Source organism: Pan paniscus, chromosome 20 (genome assembly GCF_029289425.2).
Source record: "Pan paniscus chromosome 20, NHGRI_mPanPan1-v2.0_pri, whole genome shotgun sequence".
NCBI classification, from domain to species: Eukaryota; Metazoa; Chordata; class Mammalia; order Primates; family Hominidae; genus Pan; species Pan paniscus.
Genome location: NC_073269.2, coordinates 63,760,078 through 63,778,131, shown reverse-complemented (window position 1 = coordinate 63,778,131; position 18,054 = coordinate 63,760,078). Strand labels below are relative to the sequence as shown.

At 42.6% G+C, this 18,054-nt stretch overlaps 2 protein-coding genes across 9 annotated transcripts in view; both read right to left on the bottom strand.

Moving 5' to 3' along the window:
- Positions 1-3,448: 3,448 nt before the first annotated feature.
- On the bottom strand, positions 3,449-10,410 carry ZNF419 (zinc finger protein 419). Of its 8 annotated transcripts, none has more exons than XM_034946010.3 (5): positions 10,137-10,376; positions 7,935-7,973; positions 6,524-6,653; positions 5,910-6,008; positions 3,449-5,265 (listed from the first exon to the last, which is right to left on the bottom strand). In XM_034946010.3, the coding sequence occupies exons 1-5, from the start codon at positions 10,167-10,169 to the stop codon at positions 4,034-4,036; spliced, it is 1,533 nt and encodes a 510-aa protein (XP_034801901.3). In that variant the 5' UTR covers positions 10,170-10,376; the 3' UTR covers positions 3,449-4,033. The 8 variants fall into 8 exon arrangements, with proteins under 8 accessions (XP_034801901.3, XP_034801902.3, XP_034801905.3 ...); XM_034946011.3 differs by having other exon boundaries at positions 6,524-6,650; positions 10,137-10,375; XM_034946014.3 differs by lacking the exon at positions 5,910-6,008 and having other exon boundaries at positions 10,137-10,371.
- The window catches only part of ZNF547 (zinc finger protein 547), a 124,676-nt gene continuing 110,070 nt past the window's right edge, over positions 3,449-18,054 (bottom strand). Inside the window, exons 14-16 of the mRNA XM_034946027.3 lie at positions 13,269-13,450; positions 7,935-7,973; positions 3,449-6,650 (exon numbers count right to left, since the gene is read on the bottom strand). The gene's annotated coding sequence lies outside the window, so the exon portion shown is untranslated. The remainder of the gene's footprint in view (positions 6,651-7,934; positions 7,974-13,268; positions 13,451-18,054) is intronic.

The following is an 18,054-nucleotide window of genomic DNA, read 5'->3' as shown; positions in this document are numbered from 1 at the left end:
CAGTCAGAACCTTCCCCCTCAGACCGCAGGCTCAATAACCAGTGATCTGCATTCTTTTACTCTAGTTTTGCAGCTTCTTCATTTCATATAAATGGAATCATACTGTATGTCAACTTTTGTGTCTGGCTTCTTCCACTTGGCTCAGGGATTTTCAGATTTAACTATGATATTTTTACTTGTATTCATAGTTTATTCTTTTATGTTGTTGAATGGTATTTTATGTTAAGATATACCATAATTGATTATTCATTCTTCTGTTCACGGAAATTTTAGTTTGTGTGTGTGTGTATGTGTGTGTGTGTTTTAAAAACAAATTCTGGTGTTTGGGTTTTATAAATAAAACTGCTGAGCATGCAAGTGTAAGTATTTCTAGAACATATGCTTTTGTTCTCTTGGGGATATCCCAATAGGTAAGATTCCTAAACTATATGGTAAGCTTATGCTACCTTTAAAGCTGCTACACTGTTTTCTGAAGTTGTTTTACACTTTTGCAACTTCGTTGAAAAGAGATTGACAATAGAGTGTTGTGTGAGTGTATTTCTGGGTTCTCTATTCTCTTCTGTTCATCTCTGTCTGTCCTTTAGCTAATACTGTACTCTCAATTACTGTACGTTTATATGTCCTGAAGTCATAAAGATTTTCAAACTTATTCTTATTTATAAAATTGTTTTGGCAATTAGTCCAGGCCCTTTGTATTTCCATGTAACTTTTTAGAATACATTTGTAAATTTTTATTTAAAAGATTAGGTTTTTATTAGGATAAAGGAAAACTGACAACTTCGAAGTATTAAGTCTCAGATTCAGGAACTTCTTGTGTCATTTATTTATGCCTTGTTTAATGTCTCTCAGGAATGTTTTAAAGTTCTTGAACATATTTTGTTAAATTTATTTCTAAATATTTCATATTTTTATGCTATTGTGAAGTACATTTTTTCAGTTGCCAAGCATGTATTTGCTAGCTATATACCAACCTAGTATAGACACCTACTTTTTATACACTGGCCTTTTTATCTTAGGACCTTGCTAAACTCAATTATTAGATCTAGTAGCTTTTTAGTAGATAATTTCGAATTTTCAACATTATCATGTCATATGTAAATACAGACAGTTTGGGTTCTGCCTTTACAATCATTAGTTTTTTTTTTAATGAGAAGTGATGAATGTTGACGTATTTATGTTATTCCTAATGTTGGGGAAAATCAGCTTATCAAATATTTGATCACATATATATCAAATGTGCTGTTAGCTGTTTTTCATAGATGTGCTGTATCAGGTTGAAGAAATCACCATCTTGTTTAATTTGTTGCATGTATCATAACCTAGTTTTGAATTCTGTAGAATGCTTTTATTACATTTTGAGATTTTCATTTTAGTCTGCTAATATAGATTAATAAAGAGTTTGAATTGTTGAATCAAACTTGTATTATTGATAAACCTCACTAGGTTATGATTTATTATTGTTTGTATATGGCTGGATTCAATTTGCTAAATGTCTTTTTGTTTTGTTTTAGCATGAGTGCAAGTTTATTTAAAAAGGCTTTAGAACAGGAAAGAAAGGCAAGTATGCTTGGAAGAGACCCAAGGGGGTGACTTGAAGGACGAGTGCCTCAATTTGCTAAAATTTTCTTAAGGCTCTGTGTCTATATTCATGTGATTATTGGTCTATAGTTTTGTTTAATGTCATTGCCTACTTTAGTGTCCTGTTAATGCTAACTTTCATATAGTCCAGAATTCTTTGAACCTTTGTCCTCTTGGAAGTTTGTATACAATTGGTATTACTTCTTCCTTTTTCATAAAAGTTCTTATATAGTCTAGGAATGACCCTCAGCTGATGCCATCAAGAAAAAGGAATCTCAGTCCTACAACCACGAAGAACTTAAATATGCTAACAACTGAAATAAGCAAGAAACAGATCCTCTCTGACACTCTAGAAAGGAACATAATCATGCCAACACTTTGATTTTAACCCAGTGAGACTTCTGTTATATTTGTGTTGTTTAAACCATAAGTTTGTGGTGATTTGTCAGGATAGCAATAAAAAGCTAATATGTCAACATTATTCTGTGAACATTTATTTATTTTCCAATGCAGTATTTCCTCAAATCATGTTGTACCTTTTCTGCCACAACTTGAAAACAGCCTCTTCTCTAAAGAGTTCTGGTTCCTTTTATTAAAAAATTATATAAACCAATAACTGGGTATTAAATGTGCTCAAAACTACTGGAATGCCATGGCTTGCTAGGCTCTCAGTAAAGATAGGGAATATGTACACATTTATCTATATATTGAATTATTTATTTGTAGTTAAACCTACAAATATTTCAGAAGTTAGATATTTAAAAAGATTCATAAGATTACAGTAGCATACTCACATAAGGCTTTTTTTTTTTTTTTTGAGACAGAGTCTGGCTTTGTGCCCCAGGCTGGAGTGCAGTGGCGCAATCTCAGCTCACTGCAAGCTCCGCCTCCCGGGCTCACACCATTCTCCTGCCTCAGCCTCCAGGATAGCTGGAACTACAGGCAGCCGCCACCACGCCCAGCTAATTTTTTGTATTTTTAGTTGAGAGGGAGTTTCACTGTGTTAGCCAGGATGGTCTCAATCTCCAGACCTTGTGATCCACCCGCCTTGGCCTCCCAAAGTGTTGGGATTACAGGCGTGAGCCACCGCACTCAGTCAAGGCTTTTATTTATAGGCAAAGATATGGTATAGTAAGAGGATGCAACACCAAATGCACAATGAATAAAATAACAAATGGATAAATTGGGCTTCATAAAATTAAGACAGTCTGCTCTAGGAAAGATACTGTTAAGAATTGAAAACAAGGCCAAGCATGGTGGCTCATGCCTGTAATCCCAGCACTTTGGGAGGCTGAGGCAGGATGATCACTTGAGGCCAGGAGTTAGAGACTAGTCTGTGCAACATAGCACGACCTCATCTCTAAATTTTAAAAAAGAAAAGAAAACAAAAGCCATGGACCATGAGAAAATACTGACAATGCTTATATCAAATAAGGAATTTGTCTCCAGAAATATTAAGAACTTGTAACCAACCAAATGTTTTAAAAAACAGGCAAAAAATACATTTGACTAAAGAAGATATATGGGTGACAAGTAAACACATTAAAAAATGCTCAAAACTGAGTCATCGGAAAAATACAAATTAAGAACTACAATGAAATACTACTTCACACTTAGTAACATGGCTAAAATGAATGGCCTATGACTTCTACACATATAAACTGTCAGTAATGTGAAGAAATGGAAAATCTAATATATTCCAGGAGGAAATATGAAATGCTAACCATTTAGAACACAATTTGGCAAGTTCTTAAAATTTCAAACATTTGGATCAACTTACAGAATAACTGAATGAGGAGCTTTGCAGACCTGTTACATAGCCAAAAGGGTGAAAATTATAAAAACACAATTCAGTCTCTGGAAATGGTCATAAGGGTGTATGGGAAATAAATATTTATTAAAGAAGATCTAACATTCACAAGAACAGCAAAAGTGAGTCACATTTGAACCAAGACCACTCCTTTCCTCCCCCAACTCCAAACTCAGCGAGATCAAAACTCCATTCGACGGGTACAGCCAAGAATACAGGGCTCCCTCTCTCTGGAGCTCCAAGGCAGAGGGCTGTCTTCTCAGGAAGGACAATCTGTCAGGAATTCTCATCTTGCCTCCAGTGTGCATATTTAGATGAATGATGTTCAATTGCCAGCTCCCTCATAAAGGCCATCCTCAGAGTTTCTGTTTTAAGTGAGGTCATATTGATTCAGGGACAGTACATAACCTGTCACCCTAAGGCCTTTCTCCAGTCTAAACTTTCTGGTGTTGAATAGGGTTAGGCCTTTGGCTGAAACCTTTTTCCATATTCACTACATTGTCCACATTGTAAACTGTCCAGTGTTGAATGAGACTGGAGGTGTGGCTAACGGATTTCCATCTGTTACCTTCAAGATTTTTTCCACTGTGAACTTTCTGGTGTTGAATGAGGTTGAAACACTGGCTAAAGGATTTCACACAATCACTACATTTCTCCAGTGTGAATCCTTCGATGTTTAAAAAGACTGGAGTTGTGGCGAAAAAACTTCCCACATTCCCTGCACTCATAAGGCTTTGCTCCAGTGTGAACCCTCTGATGTTTAACAAGGCTGGAATTCTCTCTAAACAATCTCCCACATTCATTGCACTTAAAAGGCTTTTCTCCAATGTGAACTTTTCGATGTTGCATGAGGCTTGAGCTTTGGCTAAAAAATTTCCCACATTCCCTGCACTCATAAGGCTTTGCTCCAGTGTGAACCCTCTGATGTCTAACTAGGGTGGAATTCTCTCTAAAGAATCTCCCACATTCATTGCACTTAAAAGGCTTTTCTCCAGTGTGAACTTTTTGATGTTGCATGAGGCTTGAGCATTGGGTAAAAAATTTCCCACAGTCGCTGCACTTGTAAGGCCTTTCTCCAGTATGAACACGCCAATGTTTAATAAGGTTGGACTTGTGGCTATAGAATTTTCCACATTCACTGCACTTATAAGGTCTTTCTCCAGTGTGAACTCTCTGATGTTTCATGAGGCTGGAGTTGAAACTAAACAATTTTCCACATTCACAGCACTCATAAGGCCTTACTCCAGTGTGGATTTTGTGATGCTGAACAAGTGTGGAATTATGCCTGAAAGCTTTTCCACATTCACTGCATGTAAAAGGCTTTTCTCCAGTGTGAACTCTCTGGTGTTCAATGAGGTGAGCATTACGGCTAAAGGATTTTCCACAGTTACTACACCCGTAAGGCCTTTCTCCAGTGTGAACTATTTGGTGTATAAAAAGGTTGGACATATCTCTAAATAACTTCCCACATTCACTGCATTCATACGTCTTTTTCCCAGCATGTAGTCTCTGGTGCTGAACAAGTAAATATTTCTGACCAAAGGCTTTCCCACATTCGCTGCATTTGTAATGCCTTTTTCCAGCATGAAAGGCCTCCCTACTTTTGGAGCTCCTATGTGACTTCTCTCCCGTGTGAGTCACCTGGTGCTTGAGAACACCTGAGCTGGTCAGGAGGGCCTTCCCAACCTCCCTGCTTTGCAAGGACTTCTCTGATAGGTGGACTCTGCAACTCCTCAAAACTGGGACCCCGCCCTCTTGTCTTTTTAAGGGTTTCTCTCCACAGTGCTGCTTCTGGTGTTGCTGAATGTTTGAACTGAGCAGTCCTACAGAAGCACTCTGCTCAGGAGCCTCCTCAGCCTCGGCTCCTTGCCAACAACCTGACAGAAGATAAATGTTGAAGAAGTAAATGTAGACTTTGGTGTGAGGAGGCAGCACTCTCACAAATGTGTCTAACACACCCAGTAATTAGTGCCTGGGGCTGCTGGCAGAAATAAAGACGGCTAGCTCTCAGCAGGGAAGGGCCTGCTGTGCAGTGCTGAATCTGGCCAGCTCAAGGATTTGGGGAGGCCTCATGAGCACCAAGGATGCAAGGATGGGGTATAGCACAGGGAGGAGAGGCAGTGTCCCCAACACAATCCTCTGCAAATGGCTTTCCACAGGACTTTGGCTGCTGGAGACACAGGAACACGGCACAGAAGGTTATGTCCAGGTCCAGAAAAAACCAACTGCAACCAAATAGCTGATGCTCAAGGACTATGCAAGGATAAGCATCCACCTCACCACACATTCAGTGAAAGCCACTGCTGAAGGGTTCTGCTGATGATTGGGTGAAACATGGAGTACAGAGAGGTGGGGAATGGCCCTAGGTCAAATATCAGAATAGATATAAATGGGTGACTAAGGAAGAAAAGATAGAAATCAGCGACGACACCTTGCCTTGGTATCAAAATATCTGGGCCTACTGGTATGATATGAATCCATCCCTGAGTTCACACCTCCCTGAGCTCCACCCACCAACTACCTCTCGGTATGGCTGAAGTCACAACTTCCCAAGCAGGCATGAAGGGCTCCTCCCATGACTCCAGCTGGGTTATTTCATGGGTCTTGGAAGATGCAAGTCCTAAGGAAAACGACAGGTGAGTGGCAGCACTGAGCCAGAATGACTTATCTCATCATGGACCACAGGAAAGAAAACAAAATAGTACAGAAAGAACCTTGGAGGAGGGTCTTGCAGGAACAACCCAGTCAAACAGCAATCACATTAGTGACTCAATTGCTGGCACAGACCGACACCCAGGTATGTTGGCTAGAGGAGGCAGGCAGAATGTAGGGGAACAGAACTACCACAGATCTGCACAGTGTCACCAGGCCACAGAGAGGCCACCAGGGATAAGATCCATCAAGCTGACTGCAAGACTCCTGACCCCCAAACCCTTTCCTGCACAGCTGTGGGGCAGCTCGGGGAGAGAAGGTGGTAGTATACACAGCCCAGGCCTATTACAATAGCTACTTCAGGATACTGGAGAAGGAATGAGTACCCACAGTTCAGCTTTGGGAAGAACAGACCTCTCCCTAGGAAAAGGAGGAAAAGCCGAGCCCAGCTCAGGATGCTGGGGTGGGGTGTGAGAACCTTACCCAGAGAGGCCAGAAGTGTAAAGTTCTCCAGCATCACATTGCGGTAGAGGAGCCTCTGAGCGTCATCAAGCAACCTCCATTCCTCCTGGGAGAAGTAGACAGCCACATCCTCAAAGGTCACATAGCCCTGCTAAGATGGACAGAGTTGAGTTTATCTGCAGCCTCCTTACTGGGAAATTTAGGCATCTGCCTAAACATCCACCCCTGCTCACCCTCTTCCTTAATCCCCATCTCAGAGGAGAGACCCTGCCCCAGAGCCACTGATGCCCACTCTCTCCTCATGCTCCCACTGAGCAACAACAGGCAGGTAGGCAGATAAAGTCCATCTCAGCTCTGGGCATGGTATGCAGAGTCCTACTCTTCTCTTGCCAGACAATTTACCTTGGATCCCCTAGACTGTGTTTCTCAAATACAATCAAATTTGTGTCAGTGTTCTCCCTGAAGCCCCCAGTACAAGGTCCTGGGGACATCTGTTTACACTTATTAGAATGTGCACATACTTTGTACCACAACCACTACCCCCTACATCACCTCATGTGCTTCCCCTAGTATCACATGCCAGTCTACACATGGCATCCAGAGGGCACTTACCAAATGCAATCAGAACTCCGTGCCATCCCAGACCCCCAATGGCACTGACTGCCAGGGCCAATCCTCAGCCCCACTTTGAAGGCCTCCCTCCTTGGCTCTTTTTCTTGCTTCATCTTTAGCTACTTGGAATTGCACACATATCAGGACACCTCAGCTCAGCTCCTCAGCCAATCACTTCATGTTTGCCTTATACCCGCTGATGCTTCCCCCAGACATAATGGAGATCTGAGGTTGTCTAAGCATTCCCAGCTCAACCTTACCTCCATGTATTTTCTAATGTTGATCACTATGCCTTCTAAACCTCCTGTCATTGGTTGCCAGAAATGAGAACCTCTCCATAGAATACATAGTCTGGGTTGGGCACGGTGGCTCACGCCTGTAATCCCAGCACTTTAGAAGGCCAAGGCGGGCGGATCATCTGAGGTCGGGAGTTTGAGACCAACCTAACCAACGTGGAGAAACCTGTCTCTACCAAAAATACAAAATTAGCTGGTGTGGTGGCGCATGCCTGTAATCCCAGCTACTCGGGAGGCTCAGACAGGAGAATTGCTTGAACCCAGGAGCCAGAAGTTGCAGTGAGCCGAGATCGCGCCTTTGCACTCCAGCCTGGGCAACAAGAGCAAAACTCTGTCTTAAAAGAAAATAATAAGAATAATATATAGTCTGGACTCAGGGCCCTGACTGTGTGTGACCATCTTCCAGGGAACTCAAATGGAAGGGTAGGGAGAATAGCCAGCAAGGAGCCTCAAGACACCATAATTCTGAAGACCATGTAGGTAGGAGTGCAGGAGCGTGAGGACCTGAGACATCCTCCACTTACCTCCTCATGGTCTGTAAGCAAGTCTGCAGCCACAGGAACCTATGGAAAATCAAGACCATGAGAACCAGACAGTGATGTTGCCAAAGGATCATCCAAGCCCACTCGTCTAGCCTGGAGTCAGGTGTGCCTGACTATCTACAATCTGGGCTTTGGTTCTTAGTGATACCTCTTACCTGTTGTGTGCCCTTGGAAAAGTGCTCAACTTCCCTGTGCCTTGGTGTTGCCATCTGCAACATGGCAATAATAATGGTATTTACTCAATACGACGATTGTTTGTATCAAACTCATTCTTATGTGTCTAGGACTAAGTATCAACTCTTACTGTACACATAAATAATGCTTCTGTCAACATTTTCAGCGCAAATAAACTGGTAGGTTTTCAAAATGTGGGTTTCTGGCTAGGCGCAGTGGCTCACACCTGTAATCCCAATGCTTTGGGAGGCCGAGGTGGGCAGATCGTCTAAGGTCAGGAGTTTGAGACCAGCCTGGCTAACATGGTGAAACCTCGTCTCTACTAAAAATATAAAAATTAGCCGAGCGTGGTGGTGCATGCCTGAAATCCCAGCTACTCAGGAGGCTGAGGCAGGGGAATCGCTTGAACCAGGGAGGCAGAGGTTGCAGTGAGCAGAGATTGCACCATTGCAGTTTAGCCTGGGCAACAAAAGCGAAACTCTGTCTCAAAAAAAAAAAAAAAAAAAAAAAGAAAGAAAGAAAAAGAAAATATGGGTTTCTTAAACTTACTTTTAAATTAAGAATGTGATACTTAAGGTGCTTTATTTTAATCAAATACTTTCCAGCATACTAACTTTACAACCAATTATGAAGTGCTTACATCAGTTTAACTTAATAAATCCGTGTTGTTTTATTTGCCCCTATGTGTATATGAACTATGATCAATTAGTGCTTAAATACTTACCTCATAAATTCACAAGTTAATAAACTGGGACCTGGGTCTGAGAAACCTGAGCACATACCATTCCTTTTGGCAACCTGGCTGCCTGCTATATACTCCCCTGAAGACCATCCTGCTGAGAGCCCTTCTACTGGAGCAGTTGATCATCCCTCCTGTGCTGACGGCTAGGGAAACTTAGGCACCAAAGGGGCTGCTCCAGCAGCCTGGCTGACGTTTCCTTTTGTCCATATGGACCGTACATGAGGAACTGCTGAGCCTGGAGTGGCAAACCTATATACTACTCAACACTGCAGTCTCCATGCAGTCCTGGGTCTTCATACTCTATAACCCTCCATTCCGGCAGACACCAGACAGAACCACTTCTGACCACAAAACTCCATGCTATAGAGGCAGCCCCGTCCTACAGGGCCATCTCTCCCTTCTCTCACCTTAGGGCCCATCTGAAAGGGAACCTTAAGATTCTCCCTCCTAAATAGGAGCCCCAGGACTTACCCTAGTCCAGGCCTCTACCCAACCAGCCAATATCTACCATATCTCCAGCCCAGATCCCTCCCCAAACTTCCAGATGTGAGTGGGCAAGCTGCCCATGTGGACACGACACCTCCACTCTGGGTCATCTCAGGATTACCATGTCCAAAACCTACTCCCTGCACAGCCTTACCCATCTCCATCCTTCCTGATATTCAGGAACAAACAAACAAAAATACAAATAAAAATCCAGAATGGCTCTTCATTCCCTACTTTCTTTCAGTCACATCTGATGCAACAGGAATTCCCGTCTGTTCAGTTTTTGAAATCCATCCAAGATCTGATCACTTCCCCTCCTCTGTGGCCCAGTCCCAGTAGACTCTCCACTAGTCTACTGAATTTATCTACTCACAGGTCTGTCTTCACCCGCCTCACCCCCACCCCAGTCTGTTTTGCCTTGAGGGGCCTTTGGCAAACTTTGAGAAACAGATCGTGTCACTCTTCTGTCTCCAGCCCTCCGCGGCCACTGTGGCCCCCTCAGGATGAAAGCGCAGCTGCTCGGGGTGTCGCTCGACACGCGCCTCGTCCCTTCCCAAGCTGCCCACTACAGACACCAGGAGGCCTCAGGTTCGGGACTCGCTGAATGCGCCTCACATCTTTGCGAGCCGGGCCCCTTGCCCTCCATTGCCACCCCATCACACTGCGTGTCAGAAACGGGACCCCGCCCACGAACGCCCCACAGTTCTGCACCCGGGGACCTGAGCAGGCGGCCCTCACAGGGCTTTAGGATTCGGGGGAGGCCGGGAGGACGCGGCGCTCACCTGAGCGGGGTCCCTCAGCGCGGCCGCCGCCATCGGAGCCTGCGAGTAGAGCTGGAGGGGAGACAATGACCGAGGAAAGGGCCCGGGCCACCCTGGGCGCCGCCACCGAGCCTCAGACCCGCCTCTGAGCGGCGAGAACAGCGTGCGTCGCCACCGTGCCTTCCGGCGCTGGTCGCCTCAGCGCACAACCAGCTTCTCGCAGGCTAGTTCACCTGAGAGTCGCGAACGTGAACATCAATGGGAGACGCCGGAAGTCCCGCCCATTGCGTGTCGCACGCTCGGGCAGACCTCTTTTCATTGGTCAGGGATCGCCGCCTCGCGGCGCTGCGCCTTTTGGGCAATGTAGTTCCCGTGGCTCCAAACTTCCAGGAAGTGGGCATAACTTCGGAGATGGAGATTGGAGATGATAGATGATGATGGAGATGGACATGGAGATGGAGACGGAGATGGAGATGATGATGGAGATGGAGATAACGGAATAGGAGATGGAGGAGAAATTAGGGTTGAGAACTTCTCTCGGACTCATCCAGAAACTGCTGTTTTTGGAGATGGGCCTGGATTTCAGTTTCCTGCAGCTGATACCCCAATCTTTCCTTCTTTTGAAGGAATTGAAGAGGATCTTCAGGGCCACAGTAAAGAGGTTTCTCTGGGCAGAGCCACGTATAGATCCCCAAATTTCCTTTGACAAAAGGACACCCAATATTAAAATTAACGGTGGCCAAGCAATGCCTGATGTATGACAATAAGAAAAGGCTCTGAATTCTGGATGTAGGTGATGAGAGAGTATGGGAGCCCAAGGATTTACTTTCCTCCTTTATCCCATGCTCATTTGTGCTCTTTCCTTCCTCAAAGACCCAACATTGGTGTACAGGCACAACAATAGGTGGCAAACCCATAAGGCAACTCCCCCTCCATTTCTCTCCTTCATCCCTTTATGCTCCATGTTCCCACTGCTCTTCCATTTCCAAATATAAAGCCAGTTCCTCACAGGTGGGTAGAATGCTAGACTGTTGTTTACAACACACAACTATTGATAAAAAAAAATGATGTTAACCCTTTATTATGTGTAGTCCCACTACATCCATTCCCATTGAATCTAGTCCCCTCGTGTCAATCTAATTTCCCTACTTCTTTTCCTGCCCCTTCCATCTGTTGGCTGAATAATGATCAATTTCAACACAGCATTGGAGTGACTTATGAGGACAAGAGAAAATGAAGCCTTCCCTCCTTCTTGGAGCTTTCTGGAACTGGGTGTTCGGTACTACTTGACTCTGAAAAGGAGGAGGGGAGTCAATATTGGGATTGAGAACATGGTAGAATAGAGAGAGACACAAGCTCTTTACCCCTTCCATGGCAGCTATGGCATTAGTTATTTCAGTTAGACCATTATGTGGCATATGGAAGGGAGGGGAGGAGGAGAGTGAGGAGAGATGAATCCATGACAGGAGTGGGACAATATGTAAATAATATCCTCCTTCTGAAACCAAGCACAGGAATAAATGTTTCACTTCCTTGAGAACATCTATTAGAAGAGTAGATTCTGGATTAATCATCTAATAGATTATGGAAATTAGCTGACCATCATGACAGGAACCTTTGTGGACAAACCTAAAAAACATATTATAGAATCTAGTCACCCATACAGTGTAAAATGTATAGAAAATTCAGAATCTGGAAATAAGAAACAGTATATCATTTAGGAAAATATATGTATGTAGTAAAACTATAAAGACATTTATAGAATGATTATCAAAATGATTAACAAAAATGTAATGCAAATGTTAGCTTAATGGGGTGTATCAGGCATGTGAGGTGATGTGAAAAGAAAGGATGCCTAGGAACTATATTTTTTAGCCAGGCGTGGGGGCAGGTGACTGTAATCCCAGCTACTCAGGAGGCTGAGGCAGAAGATCACTTGAACCTAGGAGGGAGAGGTTGCAGTGAGCTGAGATTGTGCCACTGCACTCCGGCCTGGGTGACACAGCAAGACTCTGTCTCAAAAAAATAAATTAAAAAAAAGAGAAAGAAACCATGTTTTATCACTACTGGTTGTTTCACAGATGTGGTTTTAATTAAGAAACAAACTATACCTCTTTTGAAAGTTGTAGTGAATTGTGTAATAGTTTTGAAATCAAGAGTATATGTAGACATTTTAATTTTATCACAGGAAGAGACAACCCACTAAAGCAGGCTCATATGTAGAATTGCAAATAACATGACTGGTGAGGACCAAGTAGACTATTTAATTATTTGGTTTAGGTAAAATCATTATCTACATAAGAAATTCACTTATATCTCATTGAATTCACAAAAAAATCCCATGAAGCTATTTTATTTTTTAAAAGCAACATATGCCGGGTCTATATGTTTTCTCTCTAACTTCTGGAATCTATTTTTATTTCCAACCTTTAGGAATATTTACATGTCTATAAGGAGTGTGAACATCAAAGTTTGAGTCCAAGACTCTACCTTTGGCCATATCTCCTTCAGGGCTAGCAAGCACATTCCTCTGTGTTTGGGAAGTCTAACCCATCCAAGATGGCATGAAAAGCAGATGCACCTCAGGGTCTAATCACAAGTCAACCCTCAACACATGAGCAGCTGCAGGGAATGAGGGAAGGCTGAGGGCTGTAACCAACTAAACAAATTTTGATGACATCTCCTGCCCTCTCCAAGGTTAGAGCTTAACGGAAGAAGTCACCACCCAGCAGCTCTGGAAACTCTGGACTTCCATGGAGATGGCTACCTGGTCCTCAGACACTTGAAGTCTGGTCGCCTCAGCTAGACAGCCAAGACTAACCCATCTGAACTATTCTTATAAGGAAAAGTAGGCAGGGAGATGACGCCACAGGATGGGAAAATATAACCATTTCCTCAACGAGGAAGGAGACTAATATTTCAGAAGAGCAGTTCTGCTCTACAACAGGTAAGCAGCCCTATGTCCTGTTATTGCCCAAACATAGTCTTATGCTCAAAGACACCATCCCAGCAGATGTTGGCTTGGTGATTATAAACTCTTCGGAAGCTCCAGTGGAACTGAGGAACCAGGATCACCAACTACTCAAGAGTACAGCTATTCCTAACCACTACAATCATCTACTCTTCCATAGATACCACATCTTTGAGACTTACCTGGATGTCCTTGCTCTGCTGAAAACTGACTCACCAGAAAATGACTGAAAATACTGAGAAAAAGTTTTTTCCTCTGCTCATACCACCCAAATACACCATTCTCTCCTCCCAGGTCAAGCCTTGAAAATATTGGTCTGGTTTTGTAGAATTTGCCAAGTCCACATTCTACCTGGAAACTGAACCTAGAATGGTAAAAAAACAGACAAACATAAATAACAAATGCCAGAAGTTGTTCTAAGTAGTGATGAAAATAATAGGGGATATGAAGGGGAGAATGTGAGGGAATGGCAGTTGTATTGAGGACAGAGTTGGAAATGTTTAAACTGAAGGCTGAGGACACTGCCCATTCAGATGAGTTGGATGTGGGTGGCTTTCTTGAAGGTGATAATTGAGTTGACACCAAAAAAAAAAAATGAGAAGGAGGCAGCTATGAAAGAACCAAGTTTAACATATTCAGGTAAAAGGTAGAGCAAGTGCCAAAGAGATGTGGTGGGAGAAAACTTAGTGAGCTGCAGTAACAGGAAGGAAGACACAGTGGCTGGACCAGGGCATGCGGAAAGCAGTGATGTAAGAAACTGGACATGATTGTGCTCAGTGGTCAGTTTGCAGCTCTCTCCTCCTCTCTCATGCCACTTTGAGGTTAATTCGTTCCCCTACTGCTGGCCCCAGGATCATGGATGTGATTTCTGTGTTCTTGGAGTTTTAGGAACGTACACATTTCCAGGGTTACGTACATGGAATCCAACAGCACGTAGCTTTTGCAGTCTGGCCTCATTCACTTAGTGTAATGCATTTGTGATTCACCCTTGTTTTGTGTAGCAATGCTTTATTTATACTGCTGAGTAGTATCCCATTGTCTGTATATATCATAGTTAATACACCTCATGTGTTAATAATTTGTCAGAAACTGTACATTAATAATAAAACCACTGTATATTTGCCTTAGGATTAAAGAATTTTTTTTCTTACAATTCTACCAGATCACTGGAAGAATTTTTGTTAAAGACAGTTTTTCATTTCAATCAGGCAAATACCCAAGAATTATTATTTCAATTGGGTAAATGCCCAAGAATTATTAGTATTATTATTAATTATTATTCCACATTGGAGAATAATATACACACACACACAAACACACACACACACGTATATATTTGAGATAGGGTCTCCTTCTGTTGCCTAAGCTGGAGTGCAGTGGTGCCATCCTAGCTCACCACAACCTCCACCTCCCAGGATCAAGGAATCCTCCCACCTCAGCCTCCTAAGTAGCTGGGACCACAGGTGCAAGCCACCATACCTGGCTAGTTTTTTTTTTTTTTTTGCGGAGACGAGTTTTGCCATGTTGCCCAGGCTAGTCTTGAACTCCTGAGCTCAAGCGATCTACCTGCCTAGGCCTTCCAAAGTTCTGGGATTACAGGCATGAGCCATCACATCCAGCCTGCATAACAATATTGAATAGGCACTTCAGGTTTGTTAGCATGAACCTTTGGTACATTTTAATTTACAAATGACATTCACAAAAATTAACATGTAGTTGTACAGCTCAATGAATATTCCCAAAGTCAACACATCTCTAAAAGCAGTGTGCCAATCAAAAAAGAACAGTGTTAGTATACCAGCATTTCTCTTTTTTTTTCTTTTTTGAGACATAGTCTCACTCTGTCACCAGGCTGGAGTGCAGTGGTGCAATCTCGGCTCACCGCAACCTCCGCCTCCCAGGTTCAAGCGATTCCCCTGCCTCAGCCTCCCGAGTAGCTGGGACTACAGGCACGCACCACTATGCCCAGCTAATTTTTTGTATTTTTAGTAGAGACGGGGTTTCATCATGTTGCCCAGGATGGTCTCGATCTCCTGACCTCGTGATCTGCCCACCTAGGCCTCCCAAAGTACTGGATTACAGGTGTGAGTCACTGCGCCCAGCCATACCAGCATTTCTGTAACCCCCACTGTAAGTCATTCACCCACCAAGGAGGTCTAATTTGTGGCATTTCTGATTTCTTACATTGTGTCATCTAACATAGTTTTGCCTATTTTTCAGTTTGCATTCATTTGAATCTGGTAAATGCTCATCCACCTCCTTCATTAGAATTCTGTCAGGATGATTACTAGAATTTAGAGCTGTATGTACTGCATATGGCTTAGAATATATGTCTGATGAGAAATGACTCACAAGGATGTGTGGATAGCAGTACAATTATTGCTTTTTTAAAAAGACTGTGCAATGTGCAATGGCCCATCCTTCACTGAGCCTTAGGGCTTCTGTGAAGTCCTGCTCCTTTTGTTTTTTAGCTTGGCTTCCGTCTTGGGATTGAGACAAGGATATTCTAGTTTCAAAGCACAGGAAGACAAAATCATTGGCTTTAAATGGAATAGGAATTATATGAGATTTTTATTTGAGAATTCTTTTAAAAAAATTTTGAGAATTCCTAATTGAACACCATCCATCTGCATATTGGATTAAACAGTTACTCTAAATGTACCAAGATTGCACTCTCACATAAATGGCACATGGCTATGCTCTCTCTGCTGGGAAGTGGACTCAGACCCTCACTGAGCTTTCATGTTCCATGAAGTGTGAAGGGCAGCACCAAATCGATAACATGGTTGTGAATCTCCTGTTCGCTGGCCTAGGTTTGCAAGGAAATGATTTTAGTTCTTGCTGTAAAGAAGAGAGGAGGAAGAGAATGTGGATTGAGTCAGGGGCATTACAGGAGTCGTCTGCTGAGGAACAAATCCTAGGGGCTGGACAATAGCAATGAGCCTGACAAAAAAGACAACATAGAAATTACTGGTGGGACCACTGAAAATGCAGGACATGTTATAACCCTAAACCATGTTATAACACTAAAGTTTGGAGGGAAGCCCTTCTCCCTCTAGCCACCAACATGCTTCTGATTCTCCCAAATAGAACCTGATTTGTGTTGAAGTCATCTTCTGCATGATATGTGGAGAATGAACTGAAGTAGAGAAAAAACTGATGTAGGATACAAGGCAGAAGGCATTGTGTAGTTCAGGAATGTTGGCAGATTGGCCCAAGGGCATGAAATTGGAGGTGTTGAGAAGAAGATGACCTGAGACATATTAGGAGGCAGAGGTAACAGGATATGTGGGTGGTTGGGATGATACGGTGAAGCTCAGGCAATAACATTTCACCTATCAAACCCTCTGTATTTGTGGGCCAGCAGGACTTTTCCTGTTTTGATTCTTGATTGGCATCCAAGGAACCCACGTTTAGGGAATAAATGAAGCTGAAGGTTCATGTTTCTGTGGTGAAGAAAAGGCAAGACACATTCTTGTCCTCATGTCAGCTGCCTGGGACGCTGAATTTTTCATAGCCTTGTTCGTCTAACATAGAAAGGGCTCTGAACCTACCCAGATAGATGACCTAGGGTAGGAGGCCATGCTGGGCAGTAGTTAGTCATGGCTCCTTGGACTCCATTCCCAACTATGCCACTTAACAGCCACAGCTGAAAACAAATTATAGACCCAAGAAGCCTCAGTTTCCTCATATTAATTTAGGTGACAAATCCACTTTACAGGGCAAAAGTGCGTAGTGTTTATAAAAGGTCTGATAGAATGTCTAGGATATGGACATTATTAAGTGTAAATTATTGTCATCCTTATCCCACCCCTGTATGACTAACCAGAAGATGTTGATGATATGCAGTTCCCTGATGACATCTCAGCCCAGTTGGGTGAGTCAAGGGCCTGGTAACCTTCAAGCGTAGGTCTTGGTTTCTCTAAAGCAGATTCTGGACGTTTCTAACTACAACATGATTCTTTTCTTACTGACAGAGTAGGGAGTCTGAGAATGTTAGTTGTGCTTTCAATCACAATTCAAATTCTGTGGAAATTCACTGAAGAAAAGAGAATACCTCGTGAAGCGTGTATTGGTCCATCAAAAATTACTAACTGCTTATTTGAGTATTTATTGCATAGTCATTTAGGTTTTGCAAAAGTTGTCAAAATCAAAATGAGTGACTTGTGTAAAATAAATAAATAAGTAAATAAATAATGCCAGGAGGCTGAGAAAAGAGGGCACTCAAACACACACGCTTAAGATAAGAGCTATTACTGTCTCTGAGGGCTCTTAATGCACATATTCCCGTTAAAAGAAGTTTTGACAAGAACTTCTCAAACCGCAGCTTGCTACAGGAGTTACAAGGACAGCTCTAGATTTAGTAGAACACTTGCCTGACAGATTCTCTCCACTAATGAACTGGTGTTAACCTCTGCCATAAACATCTGTGACCAATATTCTTTTTATCTCAAAACAAATTATATATACTTTTCCCTTTTGCCTTTGAAAGCTTCTCCTTGTTTCAAGCTCTCTGGATATGCCTATAGTCCCTATAGCCTGCATGTCCTGGATTTGCAAATCCCCTGTGCATTCCTGAATGAACTCAACATCTTTGAAGAATCTCTGTTATTTAGGTTGACAATTTAAATATATCCTACATTGTGCTTTTCTTTGCCTCACTTGTTCCACTTATTTTACCTTTCTATTGATTATTTATATTCCAAACATTTCCTCTTCTAGTTTGAAAAGTATATACGCTGACTGTATTTATTATATTTAGGCTAAAAATTACAAACGTTTAACACATTAGCGTGCCATACAGGATTGTAATACATTTACTTTCCACTTGGAAATATAAAAGATTTAAAACTTTGAGCAACTAGCCTCCTTTCAATTTATATGTAGTTGAGGTTACGCACGGGAATTCCATCATTCTAACTCAATAAGTGTATCTACTTATGTTTTACACTGTAATAAGCTGTTATT

Coding starts and splice junctions, on each gene's coding strand:
- ZNF419 (XM_034946010.3), bottom strand. CDS start 10,169: ATGGCGGCGGCCGCGCTGAGGGACCCCGCTCAG. Junction 7,974..10,136: donor CGCTGAGGGACCCCGCTCAG/GTGAGCGCCGCG, acceptor GATTTTCCATAG/GTTCCTGTGGCTGCAGACTT. Junction 6,654..7,934: donor TGCTTACAGACCATGAGGAG/GTAAGTGGAGGA, acceptor TGTCCATCTTAG/CAGGGCTATGTGACCTTTGA.